The sequence below is a fragment of the Tricharina praecox genome (assembly GCF_024521635.1).
Source record: "Tricharina praecox strain CBS 144465 chromosome Unknown BZA05scaffold_33, whole genome shotgun sequence".
NCBI lineage: Eukaryota > Fungi > Ascomycota > Pezizomycetes > Pezizales > Pyronemataceae > Tricharina > Tricharina praecox.
In genome coordinates, this window is record NW_026250435.1 from 50,369 (window position 1) to 73,979 (window position 23,611).

The window sequence follows — 23,611 nt, forward strand, 5'->3', positions numbered from 1 at the left end:
TAAAAATTCTAGCGGCTGTAGCTAGAATATCCGGCCCCACTCAATCTGAACATATGAAGACATCACTCGCACACGCACGCGCACTGCCCCTAGCCCTTGCACTCACCTGGGTACGCCCGTTGGGATGCGTTGATAGCCGGGGCACAGCAAACGACAGAACCAGAAACGGACACGGACTCGAGAGACGAGGACTGGACGATTTGGTGGCGCAGAGCGGGGCATGGACGGGGCTGGTTCTGTCTTTTTTTCCTTCTTCCTTTTCTTTGCTTCTGCTCGTACTTTTCCTTGGGACAATCGGCATGGGATTGGACGGAGGGCAATGGGTTCCCCCACAAAGTTCGAGCTCCTGGCCCGCGATCGGAGAGAGTCGGGAGAAAACGGATATGTGCTCTACATAACTGCCATGATCTAATAATGTCGAATGCAGAGATGATTGAATAAATGAGATAAAAAAACTGCCCGGTGCGCCCGGTTTCGCTTAACCTGCATGGAGGTACTATCGAAAGTCACCCACCGCTACATAACGTGTCTCCACTGAAGCTGCCACGAACCCTGAAGACTCCCACATGGAAAATGTATGTATGTACATTTTATGTCGAGAGAGTCGATGGCAGTGCTGCTGTCGGAATGCAACGTGCATCTCGCGTATCTTCCTTACACTCCAATTTCGATGGAGTTTAGGACCGGAATGGTTCTGCGCATGCGCATTGCGCAGACGCAAAGCAATGCCGGATTATCCGGGACTCCAGTGGTGGTGATGACGTGGTTCGTGGAGGGCAGCTTTCTTTGAATTCTGGATGGGCTATATGGCATAAACCGTGGACGGGCACTGTTGAATATATCTAGGACCGTACCAGGCGAAATAAATACTTAGGGCCGAACGAGCCGTCCAATGCTGTTCCTAGTGCCCACATGATGGCACAACGAGTGGTGGCTGACACTGGTCGCCGGGGCGATTGGATGGGAATGCGCACGCGCATTGCCGAGTCAGCCGACGAGTGATGGAGCTGAAGGTTCACTGCGCGCCGCTAAGTTTCATACTTAGCCGGCGATAACCTCAACCTGAGGCTGCCCAGCCCTCGTATCGTGTATGCGATCTTCAAACTGCGCCCCACTTCCATGCAGCAAGAGCCCCCCGCCCCGCCCCACTGGGATCAACTCTTCGCCGAGTAGGTAGTAGGTAGCTGATCTGCCCACTCGATGCCAACACGAAGAATCGCATCTGCCTGGTCGAGCGCCCGAGTTAGCCTTGGCGGAGAGTGAACAGGAGACTTCCATCGGCAGAGAGGGGTGAAGTTGCTGAACAGCCCAGCTCTTGCTTGGACGGCGTCCCAGCCAATCGTTTTGCATTTCGCGTGACGAACAGCTTCTTGCACTGCCCCCCATAGTTGTCGATGCACTCATTCAACTCGCGGCATGTCCCGCAGCAAGAAGTGCCATGGGTAGGTAACTGGTGGAGCTCGTTTGGCGATCGAAAATCAGGTGCACAGGAATACCTGCGCCGGAGGATGCGGTAAGGGATGAGCAGCACACTATTAAAGAGGACTGTGGTACCCACTTCTCGCTGGCTAACGTCGTAGCTCAGGTTACGGTTCGACACAAACAGCTCAAACATCGAAGCACCCTCTTACGGCTATGGCGACTACGGCACTCGCGACATCGACTACTGGCGACTCAAGCGGGAACAGCATCAATTGGGGATTTCCTGCGGCAGTGGCGGCGGCGGCAGCAGCAGCGTTGGCGGCTGTGACAGCGAAGGAATCGGCGGAGGAGCCACAGGTGGGGCTGAATGCAGCCATGACGCAATCAAAAGTGTCTGATGGTGAAATGGCTCTCGCTCAGCTGAAAGGACTTCGTCGTAAGCTCCAGGAAGCAGTCGATGGCGAGCTCTTCTTTGACGCCGTCGAAGAGATGGGCGTCGAAGAATGGATGGCATTCCCACGGCCTCCCGAACTATTGTTTCTCAGCGGCAATGAGCCGGAGGAGATCCAGATGGACGTGCAGTGCGAACAGCAAAAATACTACCTCACGCCGGAGGTGCCGGAGCCGGAAATCTCGTCGGGGGCACCCACCAGCCCTACCGTATCAGTATACTCGTCATCCGGCGACTCCAGCGGCGACAATATAACGGCTGCCACCGGATCAAGCGGCATACGCAGCATCCGAAGTAAGCTCTCGAGTATTCACGTTCGCCGCGCTGCGGTTGCGAGTTCGATCTCCTCCACCTCCGGGGATTCAGCATCTTTGGCGTCTACGAATATAACGAGCGGGGGGACCGTGGTGCGGAAACAGCGAACGTTTGACCATTCAGGCGCGACCACAGAAGACCTGGCTTACTCGGCCTACTTCAGTCTATTGCCCAAAAGTGCGCGGCCGGAGATACTGAAGCCCGTGAGTCCTCGTGGGGAGGCTATCAAGAACTACCTCAAGAGTCGGAAAGAACAAAGGTGAGGGATACCGGTTTCCTCATCCCATAGTATCCTGATCAGTCAACTGACATCAATAGTGAATGCGTCTCATGTCTCGAAGATCACCGTGTGAAGACTCTGACAACTCTTCCATGCCAACACAAATACTGCAGTACATGTCTTCGAACGTTGATCACGTACCCGCCCCTTTCAGTCCCCCTCACCTAACTATTTACTGACAGCGTTATAGAACCGCCCTGAACGACGAAGCCCTCTTCCCCCCGAAATGCTGTCTGAACGAGATCCCGGCGGCAACCATCAACTCGGTCCTGACGCGCGCCGAGCGGTCCCTCTACAAGAATAAAGCCCCCGAGTACGAAGTGCCGTGGGAGCAGCGGCACTTCTGCCCCCGGCCCAGCTGTGGCGCATGGATCCCGCCGGCGCTGATCGAATCGATCGGCACGGCGTACGTATTTCGCTGCAAAAAATGCCACCACAGACTGTGTCGCTACTGCAAGGGCCCCATGCACCCGGCTGGCACAGAGTGTCCGGAGGACGCGGGATTGGTCGCGGTGATGGATGTGGCGCAGAGATGCGGTTGGAGGAGATGCTACAAGTGCCATGCGATGGTTGAGCTCTCTAGCGGGTGTAGACACATGTACGGACCCCCGTCAACCCTCCCCCGTCAACCCCAGTGTCGCTTAACCTGCCGCTAACGTATCCGATCTCTCCTTAGGCGCTGCCGCTGCAAAGCCGAGTTCTGCTACATCTGCGGGGCACGCTGGCGCACGTGCGAGTGCACCGGCACCGAACCCGTGTACACGCGACCAGTGGTTACGATGGACCCAGCGGCGGTGGAGGAGCGACGGTTGATTCTTTCGGCAATTGAGGCGGCCGACTCGGCCGACGCTGCGGAGCTGCGCCCAATACATGGAATAGAGGAGCCCGAGGTAGACAGCTCGGATGAGGCTGAGCGGCGACGGGTTGAAGCGGCACAGGAACGTTTTATCCCCCAGGCTGATGCACAGGTTCGCGGGCTACGAGTCACAGCAGAAATGCATGAGGCGAGGCGAGCGAACAAACGGACTTCGGAGATAGCGCAGGTGAGGAAAGAGCGTGAGGCGGCCAAGAGACGGAAGGAGATCGATGCGGCGTTGCAGGAAACCAAAGAGAGATACGACGGGCTCATTGGGGCGGTGAAGGTTCTGTGCGCCGAGCAACGCGCCAAGATCGAGGATCGACACCAGGACCTCAAAGATAGCCTCACGACGCGGTGGAAAGTGGAAATGGACAATATGATCAGTTTTCTGGATATCAAGATTCTAGAGATGGAGGGGGCACTGGCAGCGAGTATCGAGACCATGCAGACCCGCCACGAAGAAGAGACATCGTCTATGCAGGATCGCCACGAAAAGGAAGAAGACGACTATTGGTTTTCGCTGCAGCGATATCTCAAGGGAAAGCCCGATCGAGCGGAACGAGAGCAAGTTCTGGTAGACCGGTTTAGGGCCGCCAATGTGCTGGAGCTGGAGGAGCTGCTCTCAAGGCATAGCCAAGAAGCAAACGCTGCGCGAAGAAGGCTTGCGGCGGACGCTGTGGAAACACTGAGGCAGGCTGAACGGAGGAAGGCGGAGTTGGAAAGGGATGTCGGCAAGAGTCAGCGGATGCGGGTAGCAAAGATCTGGGTGGCTGAGATGAATTGGGTAGCTCTAGCGGAGAAGGAGAGAACGAGTCTACTGGCAGCTCGAATGGGCGAGGAGCAGGATGCGGTTAGGGTGAGGATGGCAGCTTCGTAACGTACCACGGGGCAGTGCCTCAATTCCGTGTAAATATCAAGTATGTAAATATTATTGGAAGCGAAACATCGGGTGCCAATGGCCGCTTTCAGTGCAACCCAGCACCCAGACTTGAGCACCTATCAGTCACGTGAAGTGAAATTACAAAACCTAGGAGGTAGCATCATAGCAGCGTATGCCCAGAAGTAATGGCACCATACTGCAGGCAACACAGCGGATGGTTAGCTACACGGGGGGAAAGACCCGTGGTCCCACATACTCTCAATGCCTGACGATCTGTCTGCCTGACGCCAGCCTGGGTATGGTTTTTTGTTTGATTCGCTGTGCATCCACTTACCTTCTGCGGATTTTGTGATCACGATTGCGGGGATATAATGATTGGCTGACCAATCATGGGAACTGGTCCGGGGGCTCAGCCACGCCCGCAAAACCGCCGCCGAGCGGTAGTCATCTCATAACATCTTCTCGTATTAACCGTCACACACTGGTCTTACATCAAAGTCGATTCAAGCCAATATTCAAGAATCAACTTGAAAGTCTTCCCGAGCAACAGCTGGTGTTGCCGTATCGTACCGTATGTGCGCATTCGGAGCATGGTTTAAAGCCGCTATGAAGCCGCAGCCACTACTCTCCCGGCACTCGGCAACATCAGCCTTAAGAAGACGTGCTGTTAAACTGCACCTCCACCTTGACTACAAGAGTTCCATCATCACTGGCCACTCTTCCCGCCATCTTGAACCCTTCTTCGACTCTATCCAGACCCTCGTAGGTATGCGTCACCAGCTCCTCCAATCCCGGGAGTTTCCCCGACCCCAACAGCACAATGCCAAGCGGGTACATATTGGCGTATCTGAACCCGCCGAGAATATCGATTTCCTTGTGCGCGGCTGCCGAGATTGGCAGGGTCATCACGGGCGTTCCCATGCCCACGAGCATCACCGCTCCTCCCGGCCGCGCCGCAAAGATCGCCGTCTGTGCGCAGCTCTCCATCCCCGTGCATTCGTAGACCACATCTACACCGCCCGGCCGCGCAGCTACCGCCAAGATCTCGGCGGCAGCGGCTTTCGCCGGTGCGAGCTTGTCGTCGTCGGCGGCATTCGCTGGCGGCGATCGTTGCGACACGTGGCTGTGCGTGCACCATCCGTGCTGCCGCGCGAACTCCACTCTGCCCGCATTGATATCTGTGATCACCACCGTGGACGCTCCCGCCAGGCCCGCCGCCGCAGCGATTAGCATTCCCACCGCTCCAGCACCGATAACCAGCACCGACGCCCCGGGAACCAGAGACCCGTTCTTGATGGTGCGTCGGGTGCAGTGCAGTGCAACGCCGAGCGGCTCCAACAGCGCCGCTTGCGTAAAGCTCACCTCGTCGGGAATCCGATGGCACCATTTCGCGGGATGGTTGATGCGCTCCTGCAAAGTTCCCCAGTGGTGCGGGGTAGATTTTGCGCTGCTGCGGAAGCTGAGCGTCGAGCAGATGTTGTAGCGGCCTTCCAGACAGCGTGCACAGTCGCCGCAGGGGATTCCAACTTCCAGCGCGACGCGATCGCCGGGTCTCCAGCCTTGGCCCCACGCCGAGGTGCCGACGCTGACGACACAGCCGGAGGATTCGTGGCCCAGACTCAGCGGGTGCTTGACTATGATGTCACCGTTGCGGTAGTGGTTGTAGTAGTGTAGGTCAGAGCCGCAGAGAGTCGTCGAGCGGATTTGGATCTGTAGCTCATCCGGCTTTGGTGGCGGGAGATCGATTTTTTGCTACGAATTTAGCGATTAGGGAGGAGCTGGAGTGAGCGGGATGAGTGAGGCGGTATATACTATGCGGAGATCTTTGGGCCCATGTAGGACCGAAGACAGAATCAGATCCTCCGTCTTCGGGGAGGTTGAGGATTGCATTGTCGAGGAGATGGATGACAATCACAGGGACGATGCTGTGGGGTAGTAAGGTGTAATATTCGAGACTGCGGGGTCGAAGCAGACGGGAACTCGGACATGTGCATGCATATATGCGCACTATGAATCCTAGTAGATGAGTACCTATCCCGCAGCTTCGGGTCAATTCAACGCGTCTCCATCGCAGCTCATGTAACATAGCCTAGTTTCAAGTTGGGCCACTCCATCTCCGTAAGGAAACTTCGTAAGGATTTCGAACGTGCGTGAGAGTAATTACTGTTATTTTGAAGTATCCTCACGTAAAATTATCGAAGAGTAAGGTTATTAGCAACGGTAGTTCCTTCTGTTTTGAGTCGTTGGTAGCTTGTGCACCGCCATCGCGTGGCTGGTAAACCAGTACTCTGGTAGTTCAATCTCTGGTGATCGCAGTTCCTTCTTTTTAATCCGGCTCTAATTGAGAAAATCTAGTAATAAGCCGTATATCGAAGTCGAACATTCATTTCCATCCATCACATCCCATTGACAGACAGTGTGAACTTTAGCGAGACGGCACACTCTGTCACTCGGCACAAAACTGCCAGTTGCGTGCTACATCACTGGGCAACCACACTCTATTCTAATCAGCTCACTGTACCAGTGAAAGTGTATTCTTGGGTATTATAGTCTATCTGCCGAGCCTGGTAACGACCAGCCAGAAAAATAGGTACATATATAGATCCAGTATGACTGCGTAACCCGGTAGAGTGGCTCGCCTTCCGCGATGGCAGCTCGCACATAGATGGAAAGGCGCACAAGCGAGATCGCGGCTGAGAGGAAGCTCAGGACAGCTGCACTGCAACGTGAGTCTACGGACAGTGCGCACACCTGCGTGTGGTGTCGGAGCCGCGGTCGATTATCTGTTGCATCTCGTTCCAATTGTTGCCAGCGCGTCTTCTGCTCCGCCCACCACTTGCTGCAATATTTGAACGGGTTTCCGCGACACCGGGAACCCCCTGTAGGTATATGAGCCACTATCTAGCACTTGTCGACCGGCTGACTCATCTTCCCTTGCGGATGCTTTCCGGTGACCGTATGCGCGCTTTCCGGTGACTGCATGCGCCGACTTACGCTAGTAAACCCGCGATATCATACGATTTCCCGCCCTATATATGTACTATAGCCGAGGTAGAAACCGGCTTGCTTTCCATCCGACCAGTATAGTAGCCGCTGCTTCGCTGTCTTCGTTCGCACCACGATGGCTCCTCATCCCACTTGTTGCTCCAGGACCCTCCGCTCGAGGTTTGTTCGGGAAGCCGGGATCGCTACGTATATATCGGGCGTTTGCCGTACTTGCTGGTGTACAAAGGCTATCCACTCCACTCTGTGATGGCCCCTTTCACTAGCGGCCAACTTGGCCTAGGTACCTAGATTGTTGCCCTTCGGCAATCTCGTTTCTGGATGCGTTTTTGTGAGCGGGTACCAGTAGATCTCCATCTCTATCGCTGGTACTTACCTCTTATGTACGTGTACTAGCACCAGGCACCACTACCGTAAGGCTGAGCCACATCACCACCCGATTGATACCCGGTGTCCGATTGATTGAGGCTCGAGCACGGGGGTCTATATTCGGCCCCCCGCCCGCATTAACCGATACCCTGGGACCGCCATTCCATGTGCCACGGTAACGTCTGACAAGGAAGTGATGACTTCACCTCTCCGTCGTTAATACCCACATTACAAATAGTGAATATAGTAGGGTACCAACTCTATACTGGTGCGTTTGCTGGCTAGTTTCTTCTAGGCAGTGCTTTTTCTTGACAACAAGCGCAATAGAGAGGCTCATCTTGAACCTAAGAGTGACTGACGTCGCCCGGGCCACTTTCGTTTCCTCAGAATAGTGATTCCTGGGGGTTGAAGACGAGTGAGTGGTTGTGGATTCGCAGAAGACCATCCGCTGCTGGAGCGGAACAACCGTCAAAGCCGCCCTTGGGAAAGATATAAGCTGTCATGGTTGTCTCCGCCGATCTGCATCCGAGAGCTTCATAACAGATTTCAAAGAAAGAGCACCCTCGAGACGGCTAGAACTTCGATAGATATCATACTACATACCGAGAGAAAATGCACACCATCAATATCCGCCAGACAAACAGCACCGTACCGGTCGGTACGCTATCATCACCATCCGCAACCCCGTCAAAGTATGTCGCTGTCAACCTGCCCTTGATTTCACCACCACTAACGATCTGATAGCGAAGCCATCAACTCCTCTTCTACACTCCCCGCCAGTGCAATAGCAGGCATAGTCGTCGGCACGCTCCTCCTCATGACCGTTGTTGGGGTGATCGCGTTCTTTGTTTTCCGCAGTCGCCGTACCGAACAGAAAGAACAGAAAGCACTGCAGCAGAAGGTCACGGTGGAGGAGTTCGTGGCGGTCAGTCGGTCTGCGGCTGCGAGCAGGTCGGTGAGCAGATGTGCAAGCACGGAGAATCTGATTCCCGATGCGGATGTGGAGACGGGTGTGGCACGGAGTTCGACGTTTCTTGCCGTGGGGGGCGGAGTGACTATGTGGGAACGGCCGCCGTCAGTGCAGATCGATACAGGAGCGTCACTGGGTACGGCGATCTGAGGGAGTTATTTTATTGGTGCAACTTTTTGGGTTTCTGCATATAGATGGGGCGCTGTTGGTCTTGTTTTGGACTGGGTTATTGTTTCGGCGTCGGTGAAATTATTTATAGATTCAACTTTGATCATATTATGTAATACGAGACTCGAGAGAAACGAAAACTATTTGAAAAAGCTGCGCCGTTCACGGCGGTGTATCATTCAACGAAAAATTTAGCCACAGCAGGCGCAACCATAACCATGGGACGAGTCACGAAGCTGGCCGGGCGGTGAATGTAAGGAGTCCCTGGTCTTGTTGGCTTTCGAAACTTTTAGTACATACGCACAACCGCGTCCCTGCTCATCTCGCTATTGATAAACCCTTCCTTGATCTGCGAAGCCGCTTGGATAACACTGGTGCAGGGCTCACGATCACAGTGAGAATCGGCCATGAGAGCAGTGCACAAGTTGGACCCTCGGATTTAAGCTTCTCTGGCTAGTATATGCCGTCCCACCTCCGCCGTTTCCTACGGGCAATCGGGTTTGAATAGTGCAGGGCTGTACTGATTCGGGTAAGGGTTCGCCATAGTCCGAACGGGCCGCATGCGACAGTAAATTGGTGTTCTCTCTCATGGCTGTATTCTCGCCTTCACAGCCGGTAGCAAAAGGCGTGTCACGTGATGCCGCCGAGTGATATCTCACTAGTGCTCCACGGCAAAAACAAAAACAAAAACTATCACCACCCCCGGTGGATGGCTTAGAAACCCCAAGAGCTAAAAAGGCATTCACCCGGTTCTGAACCGAGGACTTTCCCTCAACTCCCCTCGCTGATTGCATGTCTTAGACCACTAGACTACGCGGGGGTTTTTTCCGTGCTAGAGACAAGAATTCGAACCTCATAAAGTAGGTGCTTGGTGCACCCGCGACAGACACGCTCCGCCACAAAGCTATCTGCGTTGGACGAACGATAAAGACAGCGCGAGAACCACCGCAAGGAGAGCGCCATATCCACAGCGACGCCTGCGAGCTATCCATAGCAAGATCAGCATGGTATCCGTGGAGAGCAGCAGCAGGAGAAGACACTATCCGCAGCGGATCCAGCATGATATTCACTGCGCTATGATAGCTCTTTCATGTTCTCTGTGGTCCAATCACCTCAAAGGCTGGCTGGCGGCATAGACCTCTGGACGGCAGGGACGTCAACGTGCGTAGCCGAAATTGCGGGATATCTGATACCTATTTTGATCGAAGCGGTTTTCGCGAATCGCCTGGATGAAGGATGAGGTCTACACAGGTCTAGACAGGACCACACAGGTCCACCAGCAGATTACGAACCAATCAATCATAGGCCACCGATGGATTCTTGATTCATCCTGCCATTGGATCTTGGACCCCACACGTCCGGCGCCAAACGGAGTTTTTTTTTGCGTGCGCGCCCGCGCGCCCCAGTACCCACGCTCGATGAGCGATAGCTTATGTATAAATGTACATAACCTTCTCACTAGCACTCGGACCGCGACGGATGCGACTCCACCTCATGGCAGTAATCACAGCGGTCGAGTTCACTATGGTACGGAGAGCGAAATGACCAAGGGCTACCAAGATATGTACCGAAGGCCAAAGCCGAATGGTCGAAACAACTGCTCGCTCTCGCCACGGAGGTCAGTGGAAAAAGTTCACCCGTGGCCATACGGCCGGTTCCTTTGTCAGAGTGGTAATAAATTCAACTAGAATGGCGCACATGATGGTCCTAATCTCGGAGCTGGCTGTGGGGAGCGTACTCGAGGTGTCATAACATGCGGATCTGGTAAGTAATGGTCTCGGTGCTGATTGTCGTCGCCAGTGTGTGTGCAAGGCTATATTTAATCGTAAGCACATTTTCGGGTGAGTCGGTATGCGGGGCCCAAGCAGCGGATGGACCGAACATAGGAATGGTATACGTTCCACGGCGTAGAAGCATCATACCCAGGCAGACGCGTTCGAACCAGGGGCGGTAAGTGCCGTCCACCTCTAGGAGTCCCGTGTGCGCACACGCACGCGCACAGTCGAACACCTCAGGTTTACAGTCATTATGTACGTCTACTCCTGCTTTCTGCACGTACGTACTCGACTCTGCGTCCCCGGCGACTCCTCCGATGTTCGCGTGAATATATGTCAGTCAATCGTTGGCTGTCTGATCGCTCTGGTGCGCAGTGCGCATATTGAACTTTGATGGTGCATTTGCAAGCCGGTATCGTGATGCGGGGTAGTGCGGCTGAGGGACGGGAGTTGCCTCGCCTCTGCCTTTCGAGGCGGGAGGATATTGGTGCTAGGCAGCCAGTTTCCTAGCCCCACATGACGGGAACAGTGGGAATTTGATCGGCGCCACTTGTGGAGTAGGCAGTGGAGGTTGTGGAGCACAGCTCTTGGGTGACTGGAGTTGGAGAAGGATTCCTCCTCGACTGTTCCGGTAGTCCGGTGGATACGCGGCGATTTGAATTCAGAATTCAGAGGACGATCGCTTCTATTCCAACGTTGGAAAGGTCCATCGTTCAAAATTAGTATGTATGACCGTGCCACCTCCAATTACATCTGGCCTGACGCCCTCTCCGCCCAAAACTCACCCATAAAACCCGTCGCAAACATACCGAAGGCTTGCCGATAAACGTAGTCCCGTTCTAAGAAAAAGAAAACGAAAAAGGGAAAAAAAAGCAACAGAAATAAGAAAGTAATGAGAAATAAGAAACAAGAAAATATCTCCATCGAGATTGGACCTGGCAAAATAAACACCGCCAAACTCCACCAGGGTTTTTGTGTGCTCAAAGTATCTGGGAGAAGACTGTCATCCGAAAAGGTCTTACTGTCGTGTTATTCCTGTAGCACTGTCATTAAACGGGAGGCACTGTGATTCGAGGCCGTTTGATAAGTTACCTCCCTTCTCCTCCTCATTCTCCTCGAAGCCCAACCCATTCCCTTCCCACTCCTCTATTTTCCGCCTGTTCACAAATTCCTCGGCGAGATGGCGCTTCCGTTCGGCCCAGTCGGTAAACACACTCTTGCAAAATCCACAGCGCGACTTCGCCGGCGGGGGGACATCCCGCGTCCAGCTCTTGTCAGCTGGATCCCACTTGACATATGGATGGCAGTGGTTTATGTGCTGTTGAAAGTTATCCTTCCGGCCAAACGAACGAACCTCCTCCGGCTTATCCGCACACCCACGTCCACACGGCTTCCTTGGCTTCTTTGGCTTCTCCATGCCGTGCGAGGGGCTAGCATCAACAAGGCTTTCATCTTTTTCGGAACATGTTATCCTTGAACGTCCAGAAGGGGTTAATATCCCGGGGTGCGTATGAGTATACATACGATTGGAGCTGGTGGTCGCTAAGGTATGGGCTGTAGGCTGAGTGGTAAAAGTCGGACACGCTCCATAAGGCTTATCCTGGACTCCTGGCAATCCCTGAACTTGAGAATCTCCATCCTTGGGCATGACGGGAACAGATGATAAACGGCCACTTGCTTCGTCCGGTGTGGAATCCAGTCTCCGGACATGGTCCAAGAGAGGAGTTGGCCGCGCGCAGCCATCTCGCCAGGCGGGTTGGGATGTTTCTTCCTCGAATTGGCAATCCCAGGTAGGCTTGTGGATGTCCTTTTCCTTTGCGTCTTGGTCCGATGAGGAATCCTGGGCCAACGTGGGGGAATCCGCAACATCCGCGGTATCCAGGAGTGGTTCATCATGTCTATACGGGCAGTACACACATTCTCCGGTCATTTGATCGGTTGGTCCGTTGAGGGCGCATATCCATCTGGTCAGTTCTATGTGGCTCGATTCTTCATGGCGAAACATGTTGCCAGGCCTGTTGTAGCTCTTACCACATTTCGGCCACGGGCAGTGGAAGATATACGGAGCTTTGGTCTTCTTGGGAACGGGAGAGTCCTGGCGGGGTGTGTGCTTCTTCTTCATGACTTTGTTCTTTACCGGGGCTAGGGGATCCCTGGCGGCCTCGGTCCCGTTTCTTTTTCTCTCCGCAAGCGGCACAGTGGTTCCTACTACGGCCCCTCTGCGGCTATTCCATTTAGCAGTGGCAGATAATGAAGAATCCTTCGAGCCTGTTGGACGCATCGCACTAGGTTTAAGCAACGCCTTGGAAGAAGGGGAATTCGGCACCACTGGCATATCCTGCGGTTCTTGGGCATAATCTTCCAGGTCCTCAAGCTTCGGGCTTTCCATCCTGCGGTCCATGCAAGGCTCATCGGGGAGGTCCAATCCATTGGTATGTGCTAATGGCTGAACGGCATTCATCCGATCCGAACTGCTAGGCGGTCCTGGCACATTCTCGGGTAACCTGCTCTCTCCGCTCGGTAATAACTGTGCTGTCCATTGCTGAGGTATGGCTGCTGAATATGCCGGCGAATTCTAGAGGATAGCAAGCGCATAGCGCGGTTAGCTCGGTTGAAGCACCACAGTGGACATGGGAGGTATAGGAGAATCCACCTGCTGAAGCTCATTCGGTATCGGGGTGCGGTATAGAAGTTGTGGATCTACATACGGGAATGGAGGAGTCTCCCAAATCCCCTTCACTACCTCTCGGTGTGAGGATATTTGGAAGCGGAAGTCGGAATAGTGGCTCATCGTTTCTTGTGAAGCTGGTCGATCTTACTGCGAGGTTTCCCGATTGCAGCTACTTAGCTTAAAAGCAAACTGCAGACGGGCGGCCAGCCGCTCCAACTCCTTACCATAGCACACATATTTTCCTCTCCTCATGCCATAGCCCGATTGGCTATCTGCAGGTGAGAAGAACACAGGGTTGCAAGCAGGGAAGCGGCAGCAAAACTCCAACCAAGTTCGCGGCGCGTCGTTTTGTTTGCTGAGACTCAGTCTCTCGTATACCTGTACTGAACGTCTATGTTTGAACCTTTCTCCAGCCCTATAATCGGAAGTGTTCTTTCGACCCCGATCGATATCGGTGCTCACGGGTTCGGCGAAGCAAGGGCTTCTCGGTATTTACCCGCTGGCGGTAGCAGCGGCACGCCGGCACCGCACTCTCTCGGAGCCTTCTCGATCAAAGGAGGTCTGGGGTACATCAATTCACTCCATCGCTCGTGCTTGAAGTCTGTCTTGATGCCATTTATGATCGAGAACGCAAATTTGCACGGTGCACAGGCTTTCTACGCGTGTGAATGCCTGGTTGAAGATTCTGAATGCACGGGCGGAGCTGAAAAGTTGGACATGGGGTGGTGGTACATTTCTTGGCGGATAGCTGTTAGCTGAGGGGAAGATGTATGCTAATCCAACTTTGACCAAATGCTCCATCCCACCCCACGTTCTGGCCCGCCTATAGAGCAGAACACTGTTTTGTAATCCCCAAACAGTTCGAACGAAACGCGCAGCCAGACTGACGCACATAAGATGTGCCTACTACGGCGCAGCTTCATAAACTAGGATCTTGGCCCACCTGTGTACGAGGGCACGTCACGGCTTCGTAGTCTGAGTACATCCATACATGAATAGGTGTGCTTTTAGACTTTTTGTTCGGTGTTCGACCGGGCATGTGATTTTGCACCTACCGAGTGATATTATGTAATGTGGATACTTTCGTTTCAACCCCCTCGCACGCATATACATGCAGAGCGGCAGCAATTTGTATGCAAGGTCTCTGAAGATCGCCGGAAAGACTTATTGTTCACCGCCGCCAGAGCGATTGGTAATCCTGCATCATGTACATGCCGAAACGATCGCACATTTGCGAGTAAAACAAAGGCGACGGGAGTGTGTGTATAGATAGGCCAAGGGAAAGAAGCTTAGTTTACCAGAATTTCGCTTTCTGTGGGTAGTTCTAAACCCTGGCTGACCATACGTGAGGTATTGAAGATCTTTTAGTAGTAAATAATCCTTCTTGCACAGGATGGTTTGCTATGATATCAGAGTGGTGATGCTTCTTTCATTTCCGCCGAGCCGCCTATATCTCCCCAGTGGTTCCGTCAGTCGTTCAGTACGGGTGCTGCAGGCTGTTCGCCTAGTATATATCTGGAGAGGTGGAACCGATTAGCTGGCCGAACTAGCAGCGTATTGTACATAACATATGCACCAAGGCTCGGGACGGCAGATTCTAGGGCTGTCTCTTTCGACCGCCCTATCTCGAAGACTTGGGTCTATATAATTGCCGTCTACTCTAGACCTTTTCAGTTCAGGAATGGCAAAGAAATGAGAGGATACGTTCACGCTGGGACCGTCCAACCACTTCGATACTTCCAGTGATACGCGCTGGTCTCCCGGGACCACTGACTCCGCTTCCTACCTACGCACCGACCGGCGAACATGGCGAGCGTACTAGAGTCACTCAGCGCGGAGTCAGGTCTTACTGATGCGTATTGAGTCAAACCTACTCTTCCGTCGGGTTGACCCAGGCAACGGGGGCACATCTAAGGCCATGGGTGGACAGCATTTGTCGTCGGCTGAGTGAAGTCCCCCCGCTCATGGTTAGACTCCGCCACTCCGCCAATTCGTACTTGAGAACGGAAAAAATGAGACCCGACACAATCTTTTCACCCACACGCCGACTACATTGGACCGACCCGGTGTTCTAGCAAAAACATCCGAGAGCGAATATTGGGCCACGGTTGAGCGACGCAAGCAAGATTCGATTTGCTATAGAACCGTGATGGCCGAGAAGCCCATGCTTAGATAGATTCAACACAATATTGTGGCAACTCTTTCCGGAGGGAAACTTTTCCTCAGGTTGAGTCTGCTCGTCCGTCTTTTCCCGCTCCTCGCAGTTGGCGACCTCCTCGCAAGCGCCGGACTTTGCAGCCTCGCTCCCCCACTCGTGGATTTCCACCGGCTCGTCCACCACCTCCACCTCAATCCAACTGTGCACCATTGCCCAAATATTCACGCCTGCCACTCTACTCTGCTGCGCCTTCGTCTTGCAACTGTCGGATTAGGCTCCTCTACGGATTTCAACCTTTCTATGGCAGTCATTGATGTCATGTGATACCATGTGAGGTCACGTGACCGCGGCAGGTAGCACTTTACACCTATGCATGACACTTTACCGCATGACCTCAGACTTCATGTAATTCGACAACCCTACTTGGTCGTCACTACTGACTGCATGTTCCTCACGGCGCAGGAATTCCATGTATTCGTGTCGTTAATCCTAGCCGTCACGCTTGTATGTAGAGTAGGCTTTACCCGGCGTTTTGTCAACCAACAATTTCTATCCGTAACCCCGCACTGGGGCCGGTCCCACAACTATGGGGATCCGCAACCTCTACTCGCACCTCACTCCTTTTGCTCGCCCGGAGACCTTTTCTTCTACCAGCGGTTCCAAAACACCTATTTACATCGATGGTCCAGCACTGTGTCACCACATCTATCACCTCATCTTCTGTGCGGGCAGCGCCGTGGGTGGCAACCCATTCGAGACCACGCTCTCCTACCGAACGTTTGCCCTCGCCTACAACTCGTACCTCACTCGCCTCGAAGCCTCTGGATTTCGAATGTTTCTATCTCCTATCCGCTGTCCCCCAGCCCGGCTCGTCACCGCTGACGTGTTGCATCCAGTGCAGAGATTCTGTTCGATTCGGCTCTCCCGTCGTCGAAAACCGCGACACGGCTATCGCGCCTTGACGAATCGCTGAGAAAACTCACACGCTATCGGTCGTTGAACTCCACAGTTCGACATGGCGCTCAGTCCCTAATTGAATCGCCAGAGACTTTTTTCGCGGCCGAAAAATCGAATGCCGCCGTAACATCGAGTTCACAACCGCTCTCCGCACCGCCATTTATTGTTGCTGCTGCGCTGTCGTGGTTGAGTTCACACGACAGCTACAGGGGGCTGACGAAAACGGTGCCAGGGGAGGCGGACCCTTTCCTTGCGGCGGCAGCGATCCGGAACGGCGGAATAGTGTTGACTGGGGATTCGGACCTCCTGGTGTTTGGAGACGATGTCGACAATTGGGGCGTCGTCATGATGCAGGATCTGTCGTTCACGGAGTCGGGAGTGGCTGCCCGCGTATCGCGACCCGCGGACATAGCACGAGTGCTGAAACATCCCCTGTTGCATGTCGCATACCAGACTTCGCTCGATGCGACCGCATCATTTAGCCAGATCCTGGACCGGCTGGGGAGGATCGAGACGCGAAGGAAACAGGGCGCAGGCGTAGAACCTATTCCGGCCGCGTTTGCAAGAGAATATTCATTACCGGCTGAGGGCGGTGTCATCCGGATGGTGGAGGAACCAAGGATTGGAGAATTGCTGTATCTCGCGGCGAAGGGGAAGGCGGATCGGACGATGTACTTTCCGTTCCTGAACGAGGATCCACAGCGCGCACCGGCATGGGAAATCGGCGGTTCGGTCAGAGCGCTTGCATACACTCTGCTGTTTGGCGGCGGAGAAGTGAAAGAGGTGTATCGGCGCGGACCCAGGATCACCGAATCGCCCGTACTGTGTGACAACGCACCGGAAAGGTTGGATGAGTTTGTTAAAGCCATCAAGGACGATACGAGCACTTTCTGGTGGGCCTCTGCCATACTTGATAGTATCTCCGCCGTGATGAGGGAGCGGGGCCAGCCCGTACCATCGTGCGACGAGCTCACCGCTATTGCAGGAATATTGCTCCCAGACCCATGTGTGACGCCACCGAAGAAGACAAAGCAGAAATGGAGCTGGGGGCTGATACACATCTTTGCCATGGCGCAGGCTGGATGGTATTCCTTGTTATTGCTGCGCGAGGTGCTGCGATTTCTGGCTGCCCGCGGCACGCCAATCTCCGGAGATGCGCAAAATCTGGAGGTTTTGCAAACGAGTCTGCTGCTGTTGCCCGACATTCTTGATCTTTTCGATGGCCGTGTGTTCTTGTTCAGCTTCGAGAAACCGACGGATAAAATGAAAGCAGTGGGCAGGAGCGCGTTAGAGCGTCACTGGCGTGCTGTCAAGGCTGTTGAAGGTGACGAGTCTCCGGCGGCAGAGTCTCTGGTGGCAGAGTCTCCGATGGCAGAGTCTTCGGTGGTAGAGTCTTCGGTGGCAGAGTCTTCGGTGGCAGAGTCTTCGGTGGCAAAATCGCCAGTCAACGGGAATGGCAAGCGACCAAGTGATGATGCGGTTGAACAAGCTGATGGGGGCGAGTGGGCGGTTGTGGAATCAAAGAAGGCCAAAAAGGAGAAGAGGAGGAGAGGGGTGGGCTCAGCTTCCTCGCTATCCAAATCAAATAAATTTGCCGCCTTGGCGGCTGATAGTTAGAAATTTATAGGGAAATCTATCTGAGAGCTATCGTGTGTCGTTGAAAAGGCGGACGGACACCTAGAACGTCTTGGAAACCCCGCCTTGGCATCTTCAAATCAAACTCACCCCGTTCAAACATCACCGCCGACTCTGACTGCTCCATCACCACCAGCGACTCTTACCGCTTCATCACCACTAGCGACTCTTACCGCTACATCACCACCAGCAATTCTAACTGCTCCTTCATCCCCCAATGCCGACCCTACCACCTTCGCAACCATTCCGAATGTCACGAATGAACGTCGTCGCACTGTCTCCGCTCTCGTCGGGGGGTCTTACTGTAACTTCTACCCCTGTTCATATCCACCCTATAATTCCCAAAGCGCAGCCTACGGTTACGACCACCGTACTCATCATAGTTCCCCAAAAAACGATTACGACCCTTTTGGGCAATTCAGAGGACACCACCCCAACTTTCCCTCATACCCTCACTGCGGCAACACCACAAATCACCCCACACCCACGAGAGACGCATGTGCATTACGTTACCCGCCGTCACCTCTCCGTCTCCGACCGCCGTCGCCATTGGACCGCGACCCACAAGAACCCGCTTCGTTTGCAAACGAACATTCGACGGGAAACCGTCGAACATTTGGAGCGATAAGGGTTGCTGGGAGTGGAGGATCATCTTTATCGGTCTGTGTATGGCGGCGATCATACCGGGGGTTTTGGTGGGTGCTTACGGCGCGGAGTTGGACTTTTGGTAGGCGGTGTTGGCGAGGATCTGGGAGGACTTTTGGGAAGCAGGATAATGGATGGAGTGAGATTTCTTGTTAATAGCTGGTCACTCGATGGCAAAATCATTTGGCGGAATCTGCGGGAAGTTGCACCTTGGTATAATTATAGTTCGCTACTGCAGGAGGATGTGTGGAAAATCGAGTGGTTCTTAGTTGAGGATTGGCCTGATGTGCGCTTCACGGTCACCGCCCCGTAATGATACGAGTGATGCGCTGGATGCTTTCACGTGGCCTGTGATCCCTTGCGACTCGGCTGTGTGAGACCCAGATCTTTGGAGACGAGATTTCCGCCAGATTTTATCAAACAACCCCTGAACCTCGATCAATCTACCGTACATCCATGCAGCCAGAAGCGCAACCGACTGCTGATATCTTATGTCAATAACCCAGAACTAAGTAAGCGGATGGCAAGTCAATCAGACCGTAATAATAATGTATGGTGTTTTCCGTGCTGGTCAAAGGAAAGACAATGAATGATAAGAAAGCCGAGGTATAAACGGTAAAGACGGAAGATGAGAGGCTAAATGGATACACTACAGACTGCACGGCGAAAGAAAAGGAAACGTATGACAGAAAAACATCGCGACAGCTGAGTGAAAATACCGAACCGAGTGATTGTGAGAGCGAAAACATGAAGAGAAATTTCACAACACTGCCGCCACTCCTAAAGAAATCGAGAGCACCCAAGTAGAGGGATGTCGTGCGCCAAGCTAATACTTCGGATCGGGCTCATTGATGGACAGTGACTCCTTCCATAGGGCCACCGCCGGAAAGCCAGAGCGCAGCCGCCCATTCCAGAAAGCGGGCCACCACTGTTCCAGCAGCGAGGCGTCGCGGGTCAATTCCGATGTCGTGCAGGAACTGCGCCGCCTCGCGATTGATAGCGAACTCGCTGCCAACATCCGGCATCTCGATATCAACATCGACGTCTTGGTCGGTCTGCTGTGGCCCGCTGGCAGCGGCGGCGAGGATTCCCGGGTTCCGGTTCTCGAGGGACGCAGCGACACTTTCGAGACGTTGCTGTTGTACCAATATCCAGCGCGCGGCGAGAATCGGTGTGATGGTAGTCGGATAGACGCTCGAGCTAGCGAGAGCGCCGCTGCCGCTGTTCACTAAGGGGCCGTGGTGTGCGGAAGGAATAGCGTATCCACTAGCGTTACCGGCAATGCCACTAACAATAGAGTGAGGCATTTGTTTTCCTACCAGCACCACATTAGTCTGGTTAGAGAGAAGAAGGTTAGGGAAGAGTGCAAAGACATCAGTGAAGACTACAAAAACATCAGGGAAGACTGCAAAAACATCAGGGAAGACTTCTGGAAATTTACCAAAGTGAAAATAGAGCTAGAATCCAACAGCTGTATTGTCAGGTTTGTTGAGTACTTCAAAAAAAGGTACAAAGTAAATCTGCAAGCTTGAACTTCAACAGAAAATCCAGTGAACACTAATTTGATAGAACAAACTGTAGATCGAAAAAATAGCGGCCAGCGACATCGTGGCCCGCTGCATTACGTCTCCCCCAAGGAAGAATCACCAAGAATGCACTAACCTTTCAAGGGAAACCACAGTCAGAATCTCAGCTTTACGGATGGAGTCATTCCAAGAACTGGTCAACAAGGAAAGCCTCACTGTCACGGCTCGCGACGGAATGACGAAGGGAGGGTCGGTGCAAGGATCGAGAGAGTTGAGAGGCAGTGCACAGGCAGTGCACCGGCAGTGCAAGGATGAGTCGCAGAGGATTGGGGGCTGTGTGCAGGGAGCAGGGATAGCGCAGTAATGAGCCGCAGGGGATTGGGGCTGTGTGCTGGAAGGAGGGGTAGTGCGGCTGCGCAGGGTATGAGTCACGGAAGCGGGGTACTGGCAAGGTGGATTTCTCAGGGTCTGGCACACGCCCACGGTCACTGTCAGGTTGCGGGAAGAAGTGGAGGATTTTCTATATAAACGGGCCATTGCCCCTGTGTATCTAGTTCTTCACGCAACAACTTATTAATTCAACCACTGTTACCTCTGTCCTTGCCTCGGCTGCCGTCTGCGCCGTAGTCCTTGTCCCTGCCTCTGTTCTCAGTTGCCGTCTGCACTGAGCCCTGCCTCACCTTGTCCCCTGAACCCGTCTTGCCTCTACCGAACCCAGAACCCTATCCCCAGCCCGGCTTCGCTACCTGGAGCCCTGCCCGACCGTGCCGTTACACTCACGATCTTCAACACCACGCTTGCTAGGGTCAATGGCGCACTGCAGGGAAACAAGGACCCCACGGCGCATATTCCTCACGGATACCACCAGTTCCTACCGCTGCTCTCTGAAGCCCTTGCCCAGAACCTGCCCCCGCACCGACACTACGGCCATAAGATTCCACTCAAGGAGGGATTTATGCCCCCATACGGACCACTGTATTCACTCTCGAAAACGGAACTCATCGCACTGAAAGAATGGCTTGACGACAACCTCAGCAAAGGTTTCATCTGTGCCTCTTCCTCTCCAGCAGCATCGCCAATCCTGTTTGTCAAAAAATTGGACGGCTCCCTACGCCTGTGTGTGGATTATGTCACGGCTCGCGACGGAATGGCGAAGGGAGGGTCGGTGCAAGGACCGAGAGAGTTGGGAGGCAGTGTGAGACTGGAACGATTATGGTCGTCGGAGTCAATTGATAGAATAAAATAAAGATGAAAATAGATAGTATTCTTTCTTTCACAAACGGAATAATATTAAGGGGTAGTGTTGATGGTTTTCTGGTTGCTGATTCTGATGATGAATCTTTCGCCGTGTCGTCGGAAGTCTATATAGTTGGGTGATTTGGTCGAGTCACGTGCCAGCCGTTGCCGTAGCTTGTTGCCGGATGGAAACCCTGGCGTGAAATCTCTGCACTTGGTGCGAAGACTTTCTCCGCCATGTCATCAGAGTCGCCGTAAGCCTTCAGGATAGTTTATACAAACTAGGCAGGTATGGCGCACCAATCCTTACCCGAGCATAGTCCGGTTTCAGCTATCTCTTCGCTGGGCAACTGTGAGACTGGGACGGGTTTGTGTCGTCGGAATCTATAGTAAAGTCGAGGATAGAATAAAAGTCAGGGATTTCGATAATTCACAACGGAATAATCTTAAGGGTGTTTCTTTGATGGTTTGTTCGGTGCGATGATTGTAGTTTGGTTCGGTTTGCCTGCTCGGTTTGACTTATAGTCGTTCCGATCCTCAGCACGTGATTCCTCTAGAGTGCGGCCTAACGTAGCTCCGTTGCTTCCTTTGCATCGGAGTTCCGCGGCCTAGCCTCGAGTCGTCGTCAGCTCTCTTCGGATAGTCTTCTCGACTAGGCAGGTGGTAAACACCACGCGCCCAAGATAGATCGGAGTTTCCAAGCAATTATCTCCCTCATGCGCCGGCAGAGTTCTTCGCTCGAAGTTGTCTGCCCCCATCGGTCGATGTTCGATTCTCTCGTCATAACAGTTTTTTCCTGGATCGGAGTTCCTACTGCGGGGCCCTATGAACGGAGATCGCAAAGTCCTCTGGACTGTTATCCCGATCTCCCGTATCTCCGATCACTGTCTAGACTCTGGAATCCGTTTGCTCCCTCCTTCCTATCTTGTCCTTGATCGCTTCTAACTATCCTTTCGGCTCGCAACTCCATTCTAATCACCCGGACTATCTAATCACATCTCTTGCGACCGTCGTGACCTCCGATACCTATCGGGGTGTCACACCATCTCCCCTCCCACGAGGCTTCGGCCCGAAGCACCCAAGTCCTCGCCTTTATCCTAACTTGATAACTGTGGATGAAGTCCTCCAACCCCTTCATCCTACTACCTGCCCGAGTTCGAGAAAAACCACATGGGAAAAAACTCTTACTCATCTGTGAGCCGGTAGTCCCTCGGCGCATTGGGATTTTTGCGATGAAACTCGCGTAGCTTTTCCCGACCGCCTACTGAGAAGTTGTCGAATGGCTCGTTCGTCCAGTCCCGTCGTTCGGGGTAGGTGAGCCATTTGACGAGGTAGAGCACTCGTCGACCTTTCTTCGAGCTGCCCATAACCTCATCGACGTCGTATTCTTCGTTGCCTTCCACATCATCGGCCTCTCGTAAGATTTGAGAGGGATCCGGTGGTGCTCGGGTGCCGGCTCGGAACGGTTCAACGAGCGAGACGTGAAAGACATTATGAATCTTCCACTTCCTTGGCAGAGTGAGCTTGACAGCGAGCGGCGATACGATCTTCTCGATTTGGAAGGGACCATGGTTCTTGTGGTCCAACTTCCGCGAGGGTCGGCGGGTTTGAATGTTCCGCCCATTGAGCATTACCAAGTCTCCTACTTGATAAGCCGGTGCCTCCTGACGATGTTGATCTGCATACTTGCGCATTCGTTCGCGCGTTCGTTCGAGGGTCTTGATGTTTTCCTCGTGGACTGTATGCATCCAGTGAGCGTAGACCCTGCTGGCGGGGTTGAGAGAATTTGCCGCAGCAGGGTTTGTCGCCGACGGGTGGTATCCGAAATTCGCATAGAAGGGCGACATTCCGGTTGCCGATGTAACCGAGTTGTTGTAGGCAAGCTCAGCCATCGGTAGGAGATTCACCCAATCGTTCTGTTCGTAGTTGACGAAGGAGCGGAGGTATGCTTCGATCGTCTGGTTGAGGCGTTCGGTTTGTCCATCCGTCTGTGGCTGGAACGCTGTTGACATCCGGGGCCTAATGCCTAGCAGCCGGATGAATTCTTTCCATGTACCCGAGGTAAACCGTGAGTCTCGGTCCGACACTATGTCTGCTGGTAATCCGTGAAAGCGCCATATCTCGCGGGCAAAAATCTTCGCGAGATCCTCGGCTATCTTTCCATCCTTAGGTAGGGGGATGAAATGCGCCATCTTGGTGAAGCGGTCGACGACCACCCATAGCTGGTCGCATCCGTTGGATTCCGGTAGGTCGGTAATGAAGTCCATGGCTATTGATTGCCATGGGGTGTA

At 53.6% G+C, this 23,611-nt stretch overlaps 5 protein-coding genes across 5 annotated transcripts; 3 read left to right on the top strand and 2 right to left on the bottom strand.

Moving 5' to 3' along the window:
• The first annotated feature begins 1,520 nt into the window (after positions 1–1,520).
• On the top strand, positions 1,521–4,306 carry BZA05DRAFT_181744 (uncharacterized protein). The gene is made up of 4 exons (XM_051479309.1): positions 1,521–2,447; positions 2,507–2,605; positions 2,659–3,066; positions 3,145–4,306. Exons 1-4 carry the CDS (start codon positions 1,636–1,638, stop codon positions 4,202–4,204), a joined length of 2,379 nt encoding a protein of 792 aa, XP_051335519.1. The 5' UTR covers positions 1,521–1,635; the 3' UTR covers positions 4,205–4,306.
• Positions 4,307–4,649: 343 nt separating this feature from the next.
• BZA05DRAFT_410657 (chaperonin 10-like protein) lies at positions 4,650–6,193 on the bottom strand. Its single transcript, XM_051484925.1, has 2 exons — positions 6,020–6,193; positions 4,650–5,959 (listed from the first exon to the last, which is right to left on the bottom strand). The coding sequence occupies exons 1-2, from the start codon at positions 6,095–6,097 to the stop codon at positions 4,859–4,861; spliced, it is 1,179 nt and encodes a 392-aa protein (XP_051335520.1). The 5' UTR covers positions 6,098–6,193; the 3' UTR covers positions 4,650–4,858.
• Positions 6,194–11,078: 4,885 nt separating this feature from the next.
• Positions 11,079–13,412, bottom strand: BZA05DRAFT_410668 (uncharacterized protein). The gene is made up of 2 exons (XM_051484926.1): positions 13,146–13,412; positions 11,079–13,067 (listed from the first exon to the last, which is right to left on the bottom strand). The coding sequence occupies exons 1-2, from the start codon at positions 13,281–13,283 to the stop codon at positions 11,511–11,513; spliced, it is 1,695 nt and encodes a 564-aa protein (XP_051335521.1). The 5' UTR covers positions 13,284–13,412; the 3' UTR covers positions 11,079–11,510.
• Positions 13,413–15,907: 2,495 nt separating this feature from the next.
• On the top strand, positions 15,908–17,397 carry BZA05DRAFT_315718 (XPG domain containing-domain-containing protein; the record flags this gene model as incomplete). Its single annotated transcript, XM_051480373.1, has 2 exons — positions 15,908–16,155; positions 16,218–17,397. Coding segments are annotated over 2 exons (1,428 nt in total), but the record flags the coding sequence as incomplete, so codon positions are not given.
• Positions 17,398–18,013: 616 nt separating this feature from the next.
• On the top strand, positions 18,014–18,659 carry BZA05DRAFT_181826 (uncharacterized protein). The gene has a single exon (XM_051479310.1). The coding sequence runs from the start codon at positions 18,131–18,133 to the stop codon at positions 18,539–18,541; it is 411 nt and encodes a 136-aa protein (XP_051335523.1). The 5' UTR covers positions 18,014–18,130; the 3' UTR covers positions 18,542–18,659.
• Positions 18,660–23,611: the final 4,952 nt, after the last annotated feature.